We start from the raw sequence: 19,590 nt of genomic DNA, 5'->3' as shown, positions 1-19,590 counted from the left end.
ATTATTAACATCACGACTTTTAGAACACCGTAAAAAAATTGCATTGTTTCTAAAAGTAAAAACTGATTTGGTTAAATCGTTGCACAACGAATAATTGGTTCTGAAGCACAAGTATTTTAGTATTTAGTCAATATAATTTCGAAACTTAACGAACTAAATTTATATTTACTAGGAATATAAGGAGTCGTCAGAAGATTCATGTTTAAAACTCAAATTTAGTCGTAAAAATTTGATTCAGTTTTGGTTATAAACTCAACAAACATTTCCAGTTTTTTTAGCATTTAGCTGAATCCATTAAGCTATAAAAGTAAGTACTACTACCATTCTCGTCTTCATATGTGTGAAGTTGGATTTTCGGCGATTGTGAACATCAAAAATGAATATCGAAACAAGCTACAGTTATAGAACTCCTTGCGTTTAAAAATAACTTAGAAGAACGTCGACGTCAGTGCTTTTATCAATCATAATAGGAAAAAATTACACACTTTACCTCATTAATAATAAAAATACATTATAAAATACAAATTATAAAGTAAAAAGTAATAAGTCAAATAAGTAATATAAATCTTAATAAAAACTGATTTTTAGAACTACTTTTTGATCATGTAAAGGTTAGATCATGTGGTTTGCGATTGATTTTCAGTAGAAAATTTGGGTCGTGGTCTTAAAAATATTAAGAACCGCAGGCTAAAGATTTGTTTTGGAAAAAATCAAAATATGAAATTTTACTTCAAGCGTCTATAGACATTTCACGTTTTTTTCCGATTTCATCTTTTTAACCAAGTAAATTATTCATAAACTGGTAATAACATATTCGTCTGGTTTCCTTTCACTGTATATTTAAGTTAACCATTATCTTGTATTAGTACCTATACACAGAACAATTCAATAACATATGTTTATAATTTATATTGGTCCAAGCTTTCATCATTATATATCCGTTGCCCGTTGGTAATTTATTCATTACTCATTAGAGTAAAATGTAAATATATTTTTTATCATCACGTATTCACGTGTCCAAACAAGCATCTCTGAAGAAATGTCAAATTATTCACACACGTAAACTTATGGTGGCACACTATGTGTGTTGTAATGATTCACAGGATTTATTTAAATATATTCAATAACTTTTTTGTTGTTGTTTTGTTAGCCATTGTTGAAATGTTTTCTAGAATTCATTACACGTTAGCTGCTAGAAGTAAACTACACAATCGATTTGTTTAAAAATACCGTTTAACTCACCATTCACAACAAGTATTATCACTCCAAAGTCCAGTTAAAAAGTTTATTTATAAAAGTTATAACAATAAATAATGATATAAAATAAACAATAATATACATTCATAATGATATTATACATAAGACATAATATCCTAAATTTGTAAAAAAAATAATATTGAATAAAATCGAAGTAATAAATAGTTTATCAGGAATTAACTTTGTTGTACAGTTATATGTAAAAATGAGAATATTTTAAACTTAAATAAATATATATAACATATTGGTATACATTTCACAAGTGAAACATTAAAAATATAATCACGTTTGAATAAAAATAAATAGGTAAATAAGTATTGTTTCACGATATTATACTGTAGCTCATATTATACATTAATAAAATCGTCGTTAACCTAGCCAAATTTAAAATATGAATACGAGAAACGATCTTAAAAATGTGTATATCTTTGTTTTTCACGCGTTGTTAACACGGAATCATTCTAAACGATAGGCCGGCTTCCAAAGCTATTAATTTCGGTGGACATAATTTTATTCTGAAAAAATAAAAATGAAAATATTAATAACCTTGGCATAATATTATTATGTCCACATAATGATATTTTTTATAAATTATCCGTGTTATTATAGTTGTATATATTGTAATATACATAGATATTCATCTATTGTTTTTGCATCTACATTCTACATATACTCGTCTGTCAAATATATTTTTATATACCTACATATTGTTAAATTAAAATAGAGTATATACATATAAGAGTCATTTTTCAAAATTATTAGCTTAAATTAAAAATTATTGACAGTAAAAAATACGGTTGATACACTGTTTAATAACATCAATATATTATCATCAATTGTATATTATAGTCAAAAAGTTATCAGTTTATTTCATATGTACAAATGTACAATTTATACAAATATAGGTCAGCGAAATGCGATTCTTTGATATATTTGTTAGAATATAATATTCTAATGATAAATAATCTGTTCAAAAATGTAAAAAACAGCAATTTTTTTAAATACTAAAGTGAAACCTGAATAGCGGGAACTCTCGGTTATTGAAATTTCGTCAGTTATTCGGAACTGTTTGCTGTTGTAAATGTGGTACATTTTTTAAATGTATAAAGGATAAACGTGTAAAAGAAAAAAATATGCGCTAGGTTAAAGTAAATTATAATAATAATATTATTTAATGCTTTTATGACATAATAATTTTAATATTTTAACCATACATATTTATATTAAAATAAATATAAAAAAAGGAATACATACATAAATAAATACAATAAAATTTGGTGTAAAAAAAATCGGTTTTTTGAACGAGTTCGTTGTCGTAGTTATAGTTTTATATATACTACTAGTCACTAGTGTGAGCGCGATTTTCTGTCGTCATTTTGTCATTATTTTTAATTTAAGATTAATAATTTTTCGGAGGGGTTTCAATTGAAAAATAGTGAAATTTTTCCCATTCTTAAAAAAATTACTGTTACTGGGAGGTGTCCGATAAAGGCGATTTCACTGTAATACCTATATATGTGTTTGTACGAAAATGAAATGCGACATTGTATACTAATTATTTTGTGAAACATCATTATGTTTATTTAAATTTCAAAAACAAACCTTGCTAATTTTTAAAAATTCCGATAAGGATTTATAGTGTTTATACTCGGTTATAATAATAATAATAATAATTATATTGGTTGTAGAGTTAACATACTTTTGGCCCACATTGAACGTCTCGATAGTCAGCGATTCAACATAGATTACCGGCGCTTCAAATCTCCAGGTTAGTATGTTCATCGTGGTCGAGTGGTTCCAAACCAACAGTACCGATTTGATAGTACCCACATTGCTAGACCCAAACACTCGGCGATGTATACTTCCCGGTTTGTAATGTTGTTCTCTGTTTTCAAGTGTAGAATCATAATTATTAATTAAAATATCTCTACTATTGTCAATTGTCATAACTGTATGTAATATAGAATAATAATAAAAATAAAATCAGAAAATATCACGGTTATCATAATTATATTCAATATGATTTTAAAAAGAATCACCAAACACTCAAATTCTACCTAGGGATTTTTTTCTTATAGAAGTGAGAAAATAGTATATATCTATGCATCCATTATAAACAAAAATGTACTTAATTTGGTTAGAAAACACTTCGTTGCATATTTATGTATGTAATACACTCACTTGAATACATTCAAAAGTTTTGACTTGGAGTCAGTTCCTTCGAGCTGCACCAAAAAATGCCCTACTTCACCACCATGGTCTTTGCTCAATTGTGAGTTTGCCAAATTCAATGTTATTTTGTACAAATACGCTAAAATATAAATGTAAATAATTACACATATTTTTAAATTTGTAGTATAAAACACCAGCAGTTATGCTGCATCGAGAGTATAAAGTAGCTATTTGTATTTTGATTACTATGTACCCGATCAAACATGACAAATTGCCGATAAATGTAAGTTAAAGAAAGAGGTTTTTTTTATGTATATCCATTTGAAAAATATCTTAATAAAAATTTTTAAATTAGTACTTTTTCTTAAATTGATAAATAGAATATATTGTAGTTGGTAATTATTTTATCTATCGAAGAATTCGAAGATCGTACGGTTAGCACATAAATAGAGTATATTAACGTAGGTATATTATGTACCTATCATTATAAATGAAAAAAAGCTTAAGTAAATTTATTAACATTTATACTAACTGCAAAATGGTGAGTCTCCGTTGGTGAGTGAGTATAAACGTATGTGTGGTGATGCATTAGGATCGATGGAACTGGCGATGGTGGGGGCATATTTTTTCCAGTGGCCTAACGATCGCATACCCATTTCTGCACAGATTTTACCATCTGGGTTCTAAAATATTGAGTAATCAGATAAAAATATATTTTATAATATTATTATTGATAATATATTAATATGTCATATTATACTAACAGTATCGCTCAAACATGAAAAACATTCTCCATTTAAGAATTCTTCATAAGAATCGCATTCTATTGCTACAAAGTTGCAAATTGTGTTCACGGATTCATTAAAATATTCGTGTGCTCTGACATGATCGCAGGCCAGGAATCTTCTCATACCTTGATAGAAACTACCGTTTTCGCGGTTAATGTACTTCATCATACCCTGATTACATCCGGGTTGATTTTCACCACCATTTGGATAAAAATCTAAATGTCCTATGGGCGCACTCATTCCCAGACCTACATCAAGTAATGAATAAATACGACAATGATATAAGAAACGTACATACATAACAATATAAAATAATAATTAAAAATTATTTTACAGAATATTGCATAATAATATAATAATATTGGACATCATTGTACCTAATTCGCCTCCTTTGATAAATGGCCTGGAATCGGTGTGTATGATATCCACGTACATGGCGTCCGAAGGATCTAACCTTACCATCGGGTCGGTCTGGCTGAAGTGAGGCTCTGCTGGGTCTAGACCAGTAATTCGACCCACCGTGACGCCAAAGTTCGTCTGCAGCACACTTCCTACGTAACCACAGAGATGCGATCCTAAACTGTGACCGATTAAATGAACGTTGGCGACGTTTAATCCGAGTTCTGTCTACGCATACAAATACCATAATATAATATACAAATATGTACTGTAGAACATATATTAATTTATAATATTATATATACAGTGGTCGCCGCTTATTGGACTCACGGTTAATTGACTCATTTGCCTATTAGACTCAAAAAGGTTGGTCCCGATTCGCACATATACTAACACACAGCAAAAAATTCGTCTATTCGACTCACACACCGGTTAATAGGGTCATTTGAAAATTAGATAAATAAAGAAAATATGTACATACATTTTACGTAGAGGGATTCAGCAAAGAGGCGATTTTGACGTATTCGAGAAACATAAATCTTATGAAGATATGATTATGAAGTTGGCCGAAGAAGCGAAAATCCAATCAACATTAGACGTATTTTTATCAAAAAATTAATTAATTTTATTAATTATGTATGTATGTATTTTATTAATTTTATTTTATTTTATATAGCTAGATTTTTACATTTTTTATACCTTGAATTTCAATACATATTTTTAATTTTTAATTTTTTAAATTTAAGCATTCTTAAAATTTTTTTGAGTCATTCGCCTTATTGACTCATTCGGTTAATTGACTCAAATTGTCGGGTCCCAAAGTGAGTCCAATATGCGGCGACTACTGTATATATAATATGCAGAGGTAGATAATGTAGAATCTTATTTTCTAATCGCACTTAAATATAAATGAGGTTAATAAATATTACGTTATATCCATTTTAAACGGACAATTTAGTTATTTTCTTTTTTTATGGATTGAAATTTTCCATTTTGTCGATAATAATTAGTCTTTTGAATTAACTTAACTCGATTGTAAATTTGTAATCGGTTGCGGGAAATCTTTGCATATTACTGTAGTATACTATAATACTAAAGATGCATAAGAATTTTTTTTTTTTCATACGATCACAAAGAGGCAATGATAAACTTTTTGAAATCATTCTTAATAACATGGATTTTATTATTGTTAACTTGAAATAAATAAATTTGATTTTTAAATTTTGAGAATATTTTATTTTTATTTAATCGTATGGAGCGTTATAGTACCTAGTCCCGCAACCTCTTCGTATAATGAACATGTCATCACAGGCCTCGGAAGGCACTTGCTTTGCATTCTCTTCCGCTTTTTAAAATTAGGTGCGTGATATAGCAATATCTTATACTATGTAACAGGTACAATATTATATCGAAGTTATAGCCCCCCTCCTAAATAACCAAAGTATTACTACGAGTCCTATGTAATATTAAGTCCATACATAACTTATTATAATAAACAAAATGTATACTTATAAAGTTATATATAGGTACATAAACGTTACTCACTCGAATCACGTTTATCAGATGCGCCGTTACCCTGCCCACCATCCGTATGTTGGCCACAGCCTGTGTATATGGTGACCCGGAGCCCTGTTCCCAGTCGATGATAATTACGTTAGCGTCGTACCGTCGCAGGATTTGCCGGGCGATTTCCTTCAACCACGGCCGATCACCGCCTTCCAGAAACCCATGTGTGATGAAGTATGTGGGCAAAGTTGGTATCACGTTGGACATGATCACTGAATTGCGGTCTTTGTGGTTCAGGTACTGGCACACGTTCCGATTGTTGCGTGTGTACAGACAGTACCGCGGCGCTATCTTTTCCGGTCGTTCCGGGAACTGATTCACCGGTCTGGAGGAGTCGTCATGCCATGGGCCGGCCACCGAGAAACAACCATACTCGCCATAACACTTGACTTCCACGTCTGTAACAAGATCAAAACAGCCACGATGTAAATATTCTTACTATTTATTATAAATTTAGAGCTCGGAAGTTATTGTATTTCCATGTTTATTGTGGTTTATGTAAGGTAGAAATTAATTTTAATGCACACTTTTGTGTATTTTGTAACTTTTTAGTTTTAAGGATACATTTTTTTCAGAGCATATTAATTATTGATGATCAATGATAATTTAAATTAGTTAACAGAAGTAATTAATAATTATAGTCATTTTGACAGACGGTAGTTATTCGATATTCTATACTAAATTTCAATAATATGTGTGTATACTGTATAGCATAATAATAATTACAGCGTAATTTAAATTAATTAAATAGTGGACTTGGTAGAGTTAAAAGTTGTATATTTTGTTATTATACTTAAATTGGCCAATTAAACTTTGTATATTGTGTCTATACTATATGACACAGTAATAGCACTAATAAGTAATAACAATAATTATTATCAATTTCATAATCAATGAAAACCGGCATGCTACACTGTGGACTCTGAGTCGCATTCAACACGTGGTAAATATAATTTCCGCAACTTGTATATACTTCGCATATAAATTTATAGGTCCACAGTTTACGATAACGTCACAATTTTTATGGAAGTAGCATTGCAAAATGTACTGTAACATAATATATAACAATAATTAATATTATTGTTATCGGGCTTTAAAAAACAACGTGTTTTAAATTCCTCAAGGTCCTATAATAACTATTTAGACCTAGTGAACTTTGAAATATTAAACGTTGCACGATTATAATTTTATTATCTTATAAGAAACTGATTTCTGTCAAAAATGTTACCGTTTGGAGTTTGCGAAATGCCAAAAATTGTAATTCAGCTCATTTAATTGTTTATAAAGCTGGTTCAAGCCGATGGATATTAGAAGACTCTGACAGGTATACAATAATATGGGTAATTGTACTGCTATCACAATAACAGATTATAATTTAGTCGGTAGAAATGTTTAGGTATGTACAATATTTGATTCGCAGCCTATTATAATATGTATAAAATTATGTCCTGGACTCGATGCACCGCTGCATTTACTGAAATACGTTTTCTGTATGTTATACTCGTAAGTACTAAAGTATAGTAATACAATTATGTTTTCTGTCAAGTATTCTATGCATTTTTTGGGAGCTTTTGATTTAGTTTCGGATGATAATTTAACGGAAAAACAATAAGATAGTCGAGACACTCAAAACTATTGTAGGTATTGGCAAAGCGCATATAGCGATCATATAAAATAATACCTATACATATCATACAATTTCAGCGTTACAGACGTCGAGCAAAGTGACTAAAGCAGTGGTCTGTGATATTGTTTTATTCGGTAGTGGGCACTGCCCCTGAATTTTTTTTTGGATAGTAGGGGGCTGGGACAGTGGTGAGTAGGCCCGGTGATGAACATGTATTTACAATTTACATTAAAACGTAAAAACTCAACAAAAATAAAAACTGAAAGCAACGCACCAAGGTTTATCTGTAATTGTTTTTATTTATCGCTTTTTAAAATAAATGTGAAAATTAATTTTGAGAATCACTAAGCACAATCATCTCACCGATCAATACAATTATTGCAAAACATTTCAATTTTCCACTTACCTAAATTGAATTTAAACATAATATTTAGATTATTTAGTTATTATTCAACTATAAACTTTTCATGTAAAATATTTTTATTTCTCTTTTAAGGTGGTTGGTGGGCGATGAAAAATATTTTACATCTCAGTGGGGTGGCAGTTTTAAAAACGTTGAGAACCACTGGACTAAAGTTATAGGTGGTTGATATATATCGTGGAATTATGAAAGTAAAATGAATTATTATGATATCCAATGTCGTATAATATATTCTGAACGGAATTCGGTTTATCTACAAGTATTGATAATTATTGATTATTAATAGATTATATCGATATGATGTTAGTTGCAGGTTATACAGGTAGTTAAGTTGTATGTTTAAAAGGTGTTTTAAATTTAACGACGTGACACTGTTATTATAACACTATGCCACTATTATGGCAAACGCCATGACGGCTTTTAGAATTAAAATCAAAAATAATAATAAAAACTGAGTACTCTTGTACTCACTGTCGCCTTCCAAAACAACGTTGTTCGCGTCAGCGGTGTAGTTTAACGGGAACGTGATATTGTCTGTCTGCGCCAAGTACAGCATGGTCTGCAGCAGCAGATTGCTCGTGTTGTTGAACATGATCACAATGTACGATTTATGACAGTTTAAAAAATATATTTATATAATGAATAGACGACGAATTTCAAAAGTCCGCAAGCGGACGATCTCTTGCGTGGATATTACTGATTATTCAGTCGAATGATGCACTGTTGAGTATTGTAAAATTCTATTCTCACTCGTCTCGCGCCCGCAACGCGTGCGCACCATCGAAATCCCGAAGGAGACGAAAAACGCGATTAGTGCACCAGCCGTATATAATATATTAGGTATACTATAACCGCACGGCGAGAAAATAACTACGAGACACTATTTATCACGACATATGTTACGATTTCGCACATGTGTGGCTGTGATTGTTAAGAACGGTCGTTTGATTTTGTTGACGACGTGCTGCACGTGCTGCCTCGGATGCTGCAAGGAGCCGTTTGAGCGCAACGCGGGTTTCTGTGCGTAACGCGTTCGATTAATAGATACGATTGCAAGCACCAGTGGCAGATATAAACAATTATTTTTATGATGTGCAATAGAAGCGCAAAGGTCGGAAAACGACACTGAAACACTCTAATTTATTATTTTACACACAGTTTACTTACACCAGCGATCATACCACGCTTAGCTAGTTCGATTTTTATTTATTTTTTTAAGAGGAAAAGAGTAAAGTATTTCCGTACGAAAACGCGACACGCTCGATCAAACACACAAAACCATTTAAAACGAACCTAATGATAATTATATTACGTATTTTCGTTCTTCTTTAACATACGCGGCGATCAAATAATGGTGGAATTGTGTTCGATTGCAGATGGTTTACGTATATTTATACCCAATGAACCTGATGGGTGCACATTAACTGTAATAACAATATTATTTTTTTTTTTTGCGTACGGCCAATTAATGATTTTGTAATCGGTGCAGCTGTCTGTACATGATTTATTATTATGAAATACGAATATCGCGGTTCAACGACCTTTATAATTAAAGATCAATCAGTATGATCTGTAAAAATTATTTTTATGAATTTAGGAATTTTGTTATTTTTATTTGTTTATTTTAGTAAGTGATTCAGTCATAGTTATTTTATACCGATGACGTATCCCTATTTTCATTACGTGTTTATATTACCTAATTTTAAGAATGCAATTGAATCGTTATGCATATAAATAATATAATAATTAAATAATAATAAGTAATACCCAATAGACTTTGAACGATTGAACGATTCATTGGATTGAACTTGTTGATATTTCATACGAATTTTATATGAGGTTGCATTATTTTATCTAGAAAATCTACGTCAATCACAAATAGGGAACTTGAAAAGAAATCAACCCAAATTAAATAATTTAGTATTTATCATAAACACCATAGAAACTAATAGCATTAGGTATTTACTTTACAATTTATATAAATTAAAAACTGTTATACGTTAATCTTTTTATTTTCATCTATAGGTAATTATTATAGTATATTATTAAATAAATAAATAATATTACTGACTCTTTTATATATTTATCTCGATACACTTTTAGTTATATCTGTGTGATACTGAATAAACGTACTGATGATCTTCTTTACTTGTATTTTTTGATTTCAAAGCACCATAATATATAAGACGTAAAGCGAATATATTAATTGTATTTATGTTATAGCTTGTATTATTAATTGCTATACCTACTAGCATTTAGTGTTTGCTACATATTATTATAAAAAATAAAATATTAGTTAAATACTTATAATATATTAATAAAGTTATGAATTTGTGCAAAATATGTATTAAGTATTTATATGCTTTTACTGCTTTTAGTTTTGTGTTATTTTAATATTTGACTATTTGAAATATGAATACACTTTATTGTATAGTCTATATATATATATATTATACACATTATTCAAACATAGTTAAAAATTTAATTTTTGAACTAAATTCTATTAATTGAAGTATGGGAACTACATGGGTACATGACGTAAACTTAAAATTCCTTTAAAATATACACAACAACACATGAAATAATAACAATTCGCTTAATCATTTTTATATTATAATACTTTACGTATTATTTCAAAAATGTATATCAATCAATAACATGTTATTCGTATATTTATTAAAGGCTTCAAAAATATTAAAAAGTACCTATGTTATTCGTAAATACGTCATTCGTGAAGTAAGTCGTCACTTAAAGTGTTTATAAGCGATTTAAAATAATTATGACGTAAAAAGTCTACTTAATATAATAACAATATATAGACATATAGTAATAATAATCTAATCTAAATAGTAAAAAGTCGTCATACAAAAAAATTATATACCCACTCAGTGACCATAATAATAGTAAACATATAAAAATACTATTAAGCAAACAAAATATCATTTATCTGTGTATTCTCTACGTTTGGGCTTGAACTTGTTTACATAATTTCCATAGTTTTAATCTTACTTTTAAGTAGATAATTGGAATAAAATAGAAAAATTTAGAATATAAATAAGTTTAGTGTAAAGGCTTTATTTACCTATTATTATTTAAAATTTACATACCTAATTATATATGGTAATCTGTTTTCTAATTTTCGATATAATTGTAAATATCAATGATCATGCAATATATTTTTATCGATAATCTTCTGTGTGTACGTTATATCTATGGAAATATGCATTTTTTTCTAATCTAATGTCGTTCTTCTTATAAATATAATACACGTGAAATGTGTCTTGGAAAAATATAAATACTTTTCATATCAATCATATTAAGCTTCAGCTACTATACTATAGGACTTGCTAATTATTACCTAGGCATTTCAAAACATCGTATAATGTGTATATTAGTAATATATAATAATGTAATGGTATTCAAATTAACAATAAATAATAAATACATAAATATAAATATAATAGATACTATAAATTATAGTGAACAATGTTGATTTTTGTGAAGAACAAATTAGGAATATTATAACGCTGTAGTTCGTTTCCGATTAATCAGCTTAGATTATTGCAGTCCTCGTAGTCGTCCAAGTCACCAATGAAAAAGTGTTCGATATCTTGCAGCGTTTTGTTTTCGGTCTCGGGCATGCACGCATACAAGTAGAGAGTTCCGATTAATGTAATCGATCCGTAGACGATGAACAGCCCAGGGAGTGTGAACCACTCTTGCATTTCCAAAAATGATTTTGTTAAAATGAATGTCATCAAAAACGCCAACGCGGCAGTTAGTCCACTTGCGATGCCGCGTCCTCTATAGAAACGGCGTGTTAAATATTAAAAATTATATCATTGTTTTTTTATAATCATTATCAAGTATAATATCATACGTTTATATTGTAACTAGAAAATGTCTAAACTCACTTTGTAGGATATATTTCACTGACCAACATCCATGGAATAGGAAACACACCGTAACCGGAGAAGAAGAACAAGGCGTTTAATAATATCATCGGTATCCACGTTGACGAAAACGAGAAATAAGTAGTAGAAACCATATATATTCCAATTCCAAGCATCGAAAAAGCACAGAGAGCCATCGAAACCAATGTGATAGGACGTTTTCCGAGCTTGGCAACGGTCAACACGTTCAAAAGAGTTCCTACTAGAGTCAATATAGAAGTATAGACCTAAAAAAAATACGATTAATTAACAAAATATAATCGTCTAAACGCGCTATGTGTAAAAAAATAAACGAAAAGGACGCACTATGATTAGTTAATGTATTAAAAAAAATATATTATATGAAAAGTTTAAATAATTAAACGTAATGACAAATCACAGACCAGTGTCCACTGAGCAGTGCACGGCAAACCGATTTCGCTGAACACGGCTATCAGGTACGGTTTAGCCGGTATGAATGTGGCGAACGACCAGAAGAAAAAGAAGAGCATAATGAAAAAAAACGGCCGATTGAGTTCAGGCGTCCAAAAACTTTTCAGCGTGTCCAGAAAACCAGTCTGATTTTGATTGGCGAGAATGTCGATTTCGGCTGTAAAAAACATAGTACATAAATTATTAAATCGCTTCTTATAAGATTTAAAAAAATCATAAGCCCCCAAATATAATCGATTTCCCACCACTTTCCTTACTGCGTTTCAGATATACAATGACTTTGCCTCATTATAAAATACATTGAAACTTCCATATAACGAAGTCGAATAAGCAACAAAAAAAATTCGTAATATGGAAGAATTCGTTAAATAGAATTACGTATTCATTAACAATGAAGGTCATATATAGTTCTTAAAAATATTTAATTAAAAAGAAAATTTCGTAAAATGGAAGTTCGTTATATAATGGAAGTTTCACTGTAATCTTATTGTCTATGCTTACCATTCGTAGTGTCGTTGGTGTTGATCTGCAAGTACTTGACGTACGATAGACGCCGTTGGTCTATTCCGCAGTCGACGTACTGCTCGAGATCGACGGATTTGTTAAATCCTGCGTAAATCGAAAGCTCGGAAAACTCATCTTCCACGTCGGCCGTGCTCACGCAACCTCTCAAGTAGGCTAACGACTTTTTCGCCTCGGCTGGCCTGTTCCTGGACAACAGCCATACCGGCGATTCAGGTGTCTATACATAAAAAAAAATGGATAATATTATACGAGTATAATGTATAGGGACAGTAAGGTGACGGAAATGTTATAATAAATATAATATATGACATATAATATCGCATATAGTGATCATTGATTAAAATACGTATTCACGTTTCAGGGAAATTATTTTAAAATACTAAAAATGTAATAAAAAATAATTGAAAACTAACCACACCCATTTCTTTATTTCTACAAAGTACGCAACGCACTATCAATATTTCTATCATTCGTTTTAGATAAGAAAACAATTATAATGTTTTTATAGGTTTTATCTATTTTGTATAGGCCTCAGGATTTCCTCCGTGAAATCAATTGAAAGTAACTTTTTCATCTTTGTAAATTTTTAGCTTACAAAATAAAACTGTAAGTTTTAACACACTGTCACACTGATATAAGGTTTGAAAATTTTACTGATCCTATGTATATTGCGTAAATGCGAAGGTTAATAATAATTTCATCTTAGAGGAAAGCAAAACCATTATTCGTTAGTTCGTTACAAATAATATACTGTAACCTAACATCGTGGAACACAATCTTATCATGGTATATTAGGTTTTGCAGGTAACTAATATTATTTTTTTAAGAATTAGAAAGAAGTATTATAATACAAAATAGGAATTAAAAATTTAAAAACTTCTTTAATATGACTGCAAGTTAAGACGATGACCAGTACTTAATTAACCAATTAAACTTACAAATTGTGTATATATTTCCATTGGGTTTTAAATATACGATTTGATTAATTATGGTTAAGAGAACGCTACATCCGCATGTGTTTTCTCTGTCTTAGTAACGTACATCATAGCAAATTTGTGTTCAGCAGAGCACATTTTGTGATGTTAACTTTAATATTAGAGTAAATTTACCTATTATCAAATTTAAAGCTATGAATATTATCTAGGCAATGTCATATACTTTTATTGATATTATCATTTTAAAGTGAGTTATAGCTATGTTATAAAATATTACAACTTTAAAATGTTCATAACTCTCTTTAAAATAATAATATCAATTAAAAATAGTAAGACAGAGACAACAGATACACATGCGGGTGTAGCGTCCTCAGTTTTTAGCAATTTAACAATATTTTCGGTTATTTTCGGTATACATATATTTAATTATACTCCAATACCTTCAAAGAAATGATTGCAGTATGATATGTTACACGTGTATATCGACTTTATCGTAATAAATAACAATAATATAATAACATTTTTAGAGTTGTGGAGTTTTCGTATGTTTTTTATGATAGTTATAAAATATTTTAGGTAAGATATAAATTTGTTTGGTGAAATTAATTACAAAGTTAGTCTTTGAATATTTTTGTATTTTTTATCGTTACTAGTCTATTATAGAAACGAATATTTAACAAATTGAGTATTTTTTTCTACCTTAAAATATAATTTTAAAAACTATTTAATCATTTAAGCGCGTGTTTTATATTGCGCATATTGCTTTACCCATTTTTTTCATTTGTAATTTTAGTTGCATATATTAATCGTACATATTCTCCCATACACATTTCGAAAATGTTTAGTGTAATAAGTACTGAACCCCATTGTACATAACGTAAAAACACGAAACGAAAACGTATAACTTCATTTATCATTATATAATACATAGCACACTTACCAGGAGCACGACGGCGGCGAACGACACGACGGGCACGGCCATGTTGATCATGGCCACCGTCCGCCACGGCATGACCGTCGACATGAGGTAAGCGATGAACGAACCGAGCATGATGGTGAACGTGGACACCGACGACAGGGGGCCCCGGAGCCTGGGCTCGACCGTCTCGCCCACATACGTCAGCACTGGCGCCTCGCTCAGGCCCATGCTCAGGCCCAGCGCCACGCACGACACGTACAGATCGAACGCATTGCCGGCCCGCCACAGCACGTACCAGCCGACCAGCTGCGGTACGCTCACCAGGGCCATGCACCACTTGCGGCCCACGATCTCCTGCAGCACGCCCGACAGCAGGCCTCCCGTCGGGTGGCACACCAATAGCACGCTGCCGTACCACGACGCTTCCGTTTCCGTCAAAGTCATGGTGCCGCCGCCGTCGTCGACGCCATCGTCCGACATCAGCGACCCGATGACCACCGTCGGTATGGCCAGCGACATGCCGAAGCCCAACATTATAACGTTCTGCACGATTATCGTACCGATCTGTGGGTATTATCAATAATAATATTAATAATAATGATAATAATGATAATAATTACAGCTGCAGTGTGTTTGACGACTCCAACTCATTGGAAAACATATAGTTTAGAATATTATGTGATCTCCCTTTTTCATAATATCATATTATTAAACTGCAATTATCAGGCGTTCTAAATGCATTCGGTTCCCTGTGTTCCCACTAATAATGATATAGTATAGATATATATGCTCGTTCGAGTATAAACTACTGTAAAACTCGAATGCTCAAAGACAACTGGAACCATTTTTTTTGTTAAAATTAACAGCAATAGTTTATTTGATAATGGAAATACCAAAAAAGATCCTACATAAATTACCTAATACTTTATTTTCAAGCGTAATACACGCTCTTAAAATTAATTGTTCGTTCACTTTTAATGCTTATTATTATAACTTAATAATATATTATCGAATCTGTTGATTTGTATTATTGAATCGTCTGTGTATACTTCGTGTATCTATAGTTTTCAATTTATTCATTTTTTTCTTGATAGAATTTCTAATTCTTAACTTTTTACATTTCATAATTGATTATACTATCATTTTTTCGGAAGTTTATTGACATATTATATTAAGTTCAAATACATTGTCAAAAATACTCAAATTATTGTTGGCTATTGCGGTGCAAAACTGACGTGTAATACATATAAAAAAGCAATATTGTTCATTAAAGTCATTGTTGAACTTGAATAATAAATATTATTAATGTATTTTTTTTTTTTAATGTCGAATAGAAATGATATTAGAAGCATTTGCCCTAGGCGATTTTACCCTACAAGGTTACATAACCTGCATATACGGCCATTCTTCTTGCATTAATAGAATATTTAGAACTATGGTATTGCATATCATATTATCTTTTATGAACACATAAATAATGTAATAAGTAATATTGGAGAAAGCTGGCCAGACAATAATTATTATTTTAAATTAATTATGAAAAGTAGACAAGAACAAAGTAATGGATGACTGTTCAGTTCAATTGATTCTTTGGTTAAGCTTTCGTTCTTTGAATATACCTAGACTCTTTTGACTATAATATTGATATGCGTATAAGTTTTTCAACATCGACGATCGAGATCGAGATCGACGCTTATTTTGTCGATATTAAGATTAATAAAAACATAATCATTTCGTCCTTAAAATCGAATAAAAAATGTTTTTAGTTTTATTTTTTATGACCTTACGGATTTATGAGTACGAGTACAGTCATTAATCATATTACAACAAATCAATTTATTGCTATTGAAATATCTAATAATAATGATTATTATTTTTATTCTTGAGCGTTTATTTTATTTGTGAAATGACACATAGACCAATGTATCTTTATACCTATATGTTCATTTGAAATAAGCATTTTATGTTTACGATTATAGTTGTTCACTTGCATGTGTGTAGGTACCAACGAATATTGATTAATCAACATGATTGTATATCAATGGCATTCGCATATGAGCGCACCATGAGGTCGACGTCAATCTAGTTACGTATTATTTTAATACATCAAAGATCCTTGATGTACGTTGTTCCGGCTTTCTACTTCAATAACGTTCTTTAATCGTTCAATTTTATGAGCTTGATTAGTTTGAATACTGAAGCAAAAGAACTTACTACCTCCAAATGATTATTGTCTCAGTTAAAAAAAAATTATTATTTTAATTTATATCAAGGCTGATACTAATATTATAAATATTAGTGAGATTCAAAACTTTTCTCTGGTAATTTTTAGATTTATTTAGGAGATTTTATTATTACATTTATTATGACTATATTACCATGAATAATTGTAGAACTATAATTACAATAGATCCATTAAATTCCCCGTGTTCAACTCGAATTAAAAAAAATATGTTAAATCGTGCACTATGTTTATTTTATAGATTAAATTAATTGGAAAAACTAATTGGTTGGAAATAAAAATATTTATATTGTTATCTAAATTTAATTATACCATGAATAGATTTATATAATTGTATAATATTATTAATATGTGGGTTTAATTAGTATACAGTAAAATTATTATTTAAAAAAAAGTTTTTACTTAAATATTTTTAGAGTTATTAAAACAAACTTTAATAATAGATTCTAATATTATATACTTTTATTAAAATAATTTATCTAAGAAATTAAAAAAAAAATACGAGGCTGGAAGACTCATAATATTTTATCTAAAAATGTTATCAAGTTTAAAAGGTATAAATAATATCATGTCATAATTTAAGTGTGCATTATTGATATAACTGTGTATAATTGGTTATTGATATATTTTTATAAGAATTAGTCGTTAGTTATTTAAAACACGAATATAAATAAAAATATTAATATGAAATACGTTATACGTACGATATGGTATATATTTTAAAAATGTTATTTCAATAACACGCAGGGAAATTATATTTTAAAGTAAGTAATATAAGAAAATGATTATATCTCGTAATACGTTTAAAGTTTTGTATTAAATAAATAATAATTTTAAAAGTAACTATTGTTTTTTGATAATAACTGAAAAATAAAAGGTGTATACTAACTGCGCTTAATATGCACTACATACTATATACCTATGCTTTATTTAAACAACGTTTCAAACTTAGCTCTTTACATATAAATAACTATTTAAATTGATATCGACACGTTTTTAATATTATTAAAAGGTTAGTCCCGAATAAAATTAGTTTAATAGTCATATACGATTATAATATACGGATAACAATCCAACAATTTCAGTTTTCCAACATGTACCGACTAAAATGTATAATTGTTAAAAGAAAAATAAGTACATAATAAATAAATGAATTACATACTTGAGCTAATGATGATTTAAACAAATTGTACTCGTTCCTGGCATTTTCCGCGTCTAGTTTTGACGATTTAAGTTCGGCCATCGCCGAAATAATAACAAACAATAGTGTAAAATATTATTATTATTGGCGGTAATAAATAGTGAATTTAACGATCGGACGTATGCCTAGACACAACGAAAATAATAGTTATTTACCACTGCAGTAACTTGTGCATGGTGCATGTGTGCACTGTATCTGTGTACCCGGTGTAAAGTCGTAACTTACTACGTACCTATACGTTTTGACTCCGTGTCGCCGCACCGAGAGGACGGTCAAGGCGTTTCGGGTGATAGTCAAGGACCGTCGTCGGGATATTTGGTATCTGCACATGTAATAAACGTTCCACGACCGATAAAAAAAAATAAAATAAAAAGTAACAACAACAAAAAGAGTGAGGAGTTCTTTATTGTATCTGTTGCATGGCATCGATTCTAAGAAATTGTTAACGAGTTTTACAACTTCCTCAAAATAATTTCCGGAATTAAGCATTGTACGATTATACCGTGGATAAGATTTATTTAGTGTATACAGTTCTACACGTTATTCACTTATAGTTTAATATGCATTATACATTTATACGTAAACCACATGTTATTGAAATAGTTTTAGATTTATATTTGAAAAATAATTTTTCATTTTTTAATATTTATTATATTTTTTCAATAAATTGATTGTTTTTTGTTTCTTATTGCCAATATTATGTTATTACTTCTAAAATCATTTTACCCTTATAAATTTAGCATTCTCCTATTGCTGTTAAGAAAACAGTATTTCTTGTAATAGTTAAAATATTAAATTATTTGTGTGGGCCGTGGGGTTTGTTTTTGGCCGAAAGTTAGTTATACAATGTATATAATGTGGATGTGTCGGTAAACCGAATAATAAATTATAAATAGGTAATACTTTCATACAATACAAATATTTTTGTAATGAAACTAGTATAGTGTTATTTTATTATTTTGTCCCAGAAATTTTAATTATTTGGTATTCTTAGTTTTTAAAAAGAAATACAAACGAGGTAGGATTGTAGGATACAATATATATAATACTATGCTTCGATGTATATACAAATTATACAATATACATATTCATAAATTTATTATCTTTTTGTTGAAATATCATTTAGTTAAATGCACTGGTAAGATTATGCATT

General features: G+C 29.8%; 2 protein-coding genes across 3 annotated transcripts; both read right to left on the bottom strand.

Moving 5' to 3' along the window:
• Nucleotides 1–1,271: 1,271 nt before the first annotated feature.
• On the bottom strand, nt 1,272–9,603 carry LOC132920923 (pancreatic triacylglycerol lipase-like). Its single transcript, XM_060983664.1, has 8 exons — nt 8,702–9,603; nt 6,162–6,580; nt 4,595–4,844; nt 4,194–4,465; nt 3,962–4,112; nt 3,439–3,568; nt 2,957–3,142; nt 1,272–1,772 (listed from the first exon to the last, which is right to left on the bottom strand). The coding sequence occupies exons 1-8, from the start codon at nt 8,820–8,822 to the stop codon at nt 1,703–1,705; spliced, it is 1,599 nt and encodes a 532-aa protein (XP_060839647.1). The 5' UTR covers nt 8,823–9,603; the 3' UTR covers nt 1,272–1,702.
• A 2,007-nt stretch (nt 9,604–11,610) lies between these two features.
• Nucleotides 11,611–18,803, bottom strand: LOC132922414 (solute carrier family 2, facilitated glucose transporter member 8-like). Of its 2 annotated transcripts, XM_060985921.1 has the most exons (7): nt 18,670–18,803; nt 18,399–18,562; nt 15,016–15,558; nt 13,117–13,357; nt 12,567–12,772; nt 12,145–12,410; nt 11,611–12,034 (listed from the first exon to the last, which is right to left on the bottom strand). In XM_060985921.1, exons 2-7 carry the CDS (start codon nt 18,477–18,479, stop codon nt 11,779–11,781), a joined length of 1,593 nt encoding a protein of 530 aa, XP_060841904.1. In that variant the 5' UTR covers nt 18,480–18,562; nt 18,670–18,803; the 3' UTR covers nt 11,611–11,778. The 2 variants fall into 2 exon arrangements, with proteins under 2 accessions (XP_060841904.1, XP_060841902.1); XM_060985919.1 differs by lacking the exon at nt 18,670–18,803 and having other exon boundaries at nt 18,399–18,663.
• Nucleotides 18,804–19,590: the final 787 nt, after the last annotated feature.

The sequence above is a fragment of the Rhopalosiphum padi genome, chromosome 2, assembly GCF_020882245.1.
Source record: "Rhopalosiphum padi isolate XX-2018 chromosome 2, ASM2088224v1, whole genome shotgun sequence".
Classification (NCBI taxonomy): Eukaryota; Metazoa; Arthropoda; class Insecta; order Hemiptera; family Aphididae; genus Rhopalosiphum; species Rhopalosiphum padi.
This window is presented reverse-complemented; position numbering and strand designations above follow the sequence as displayed.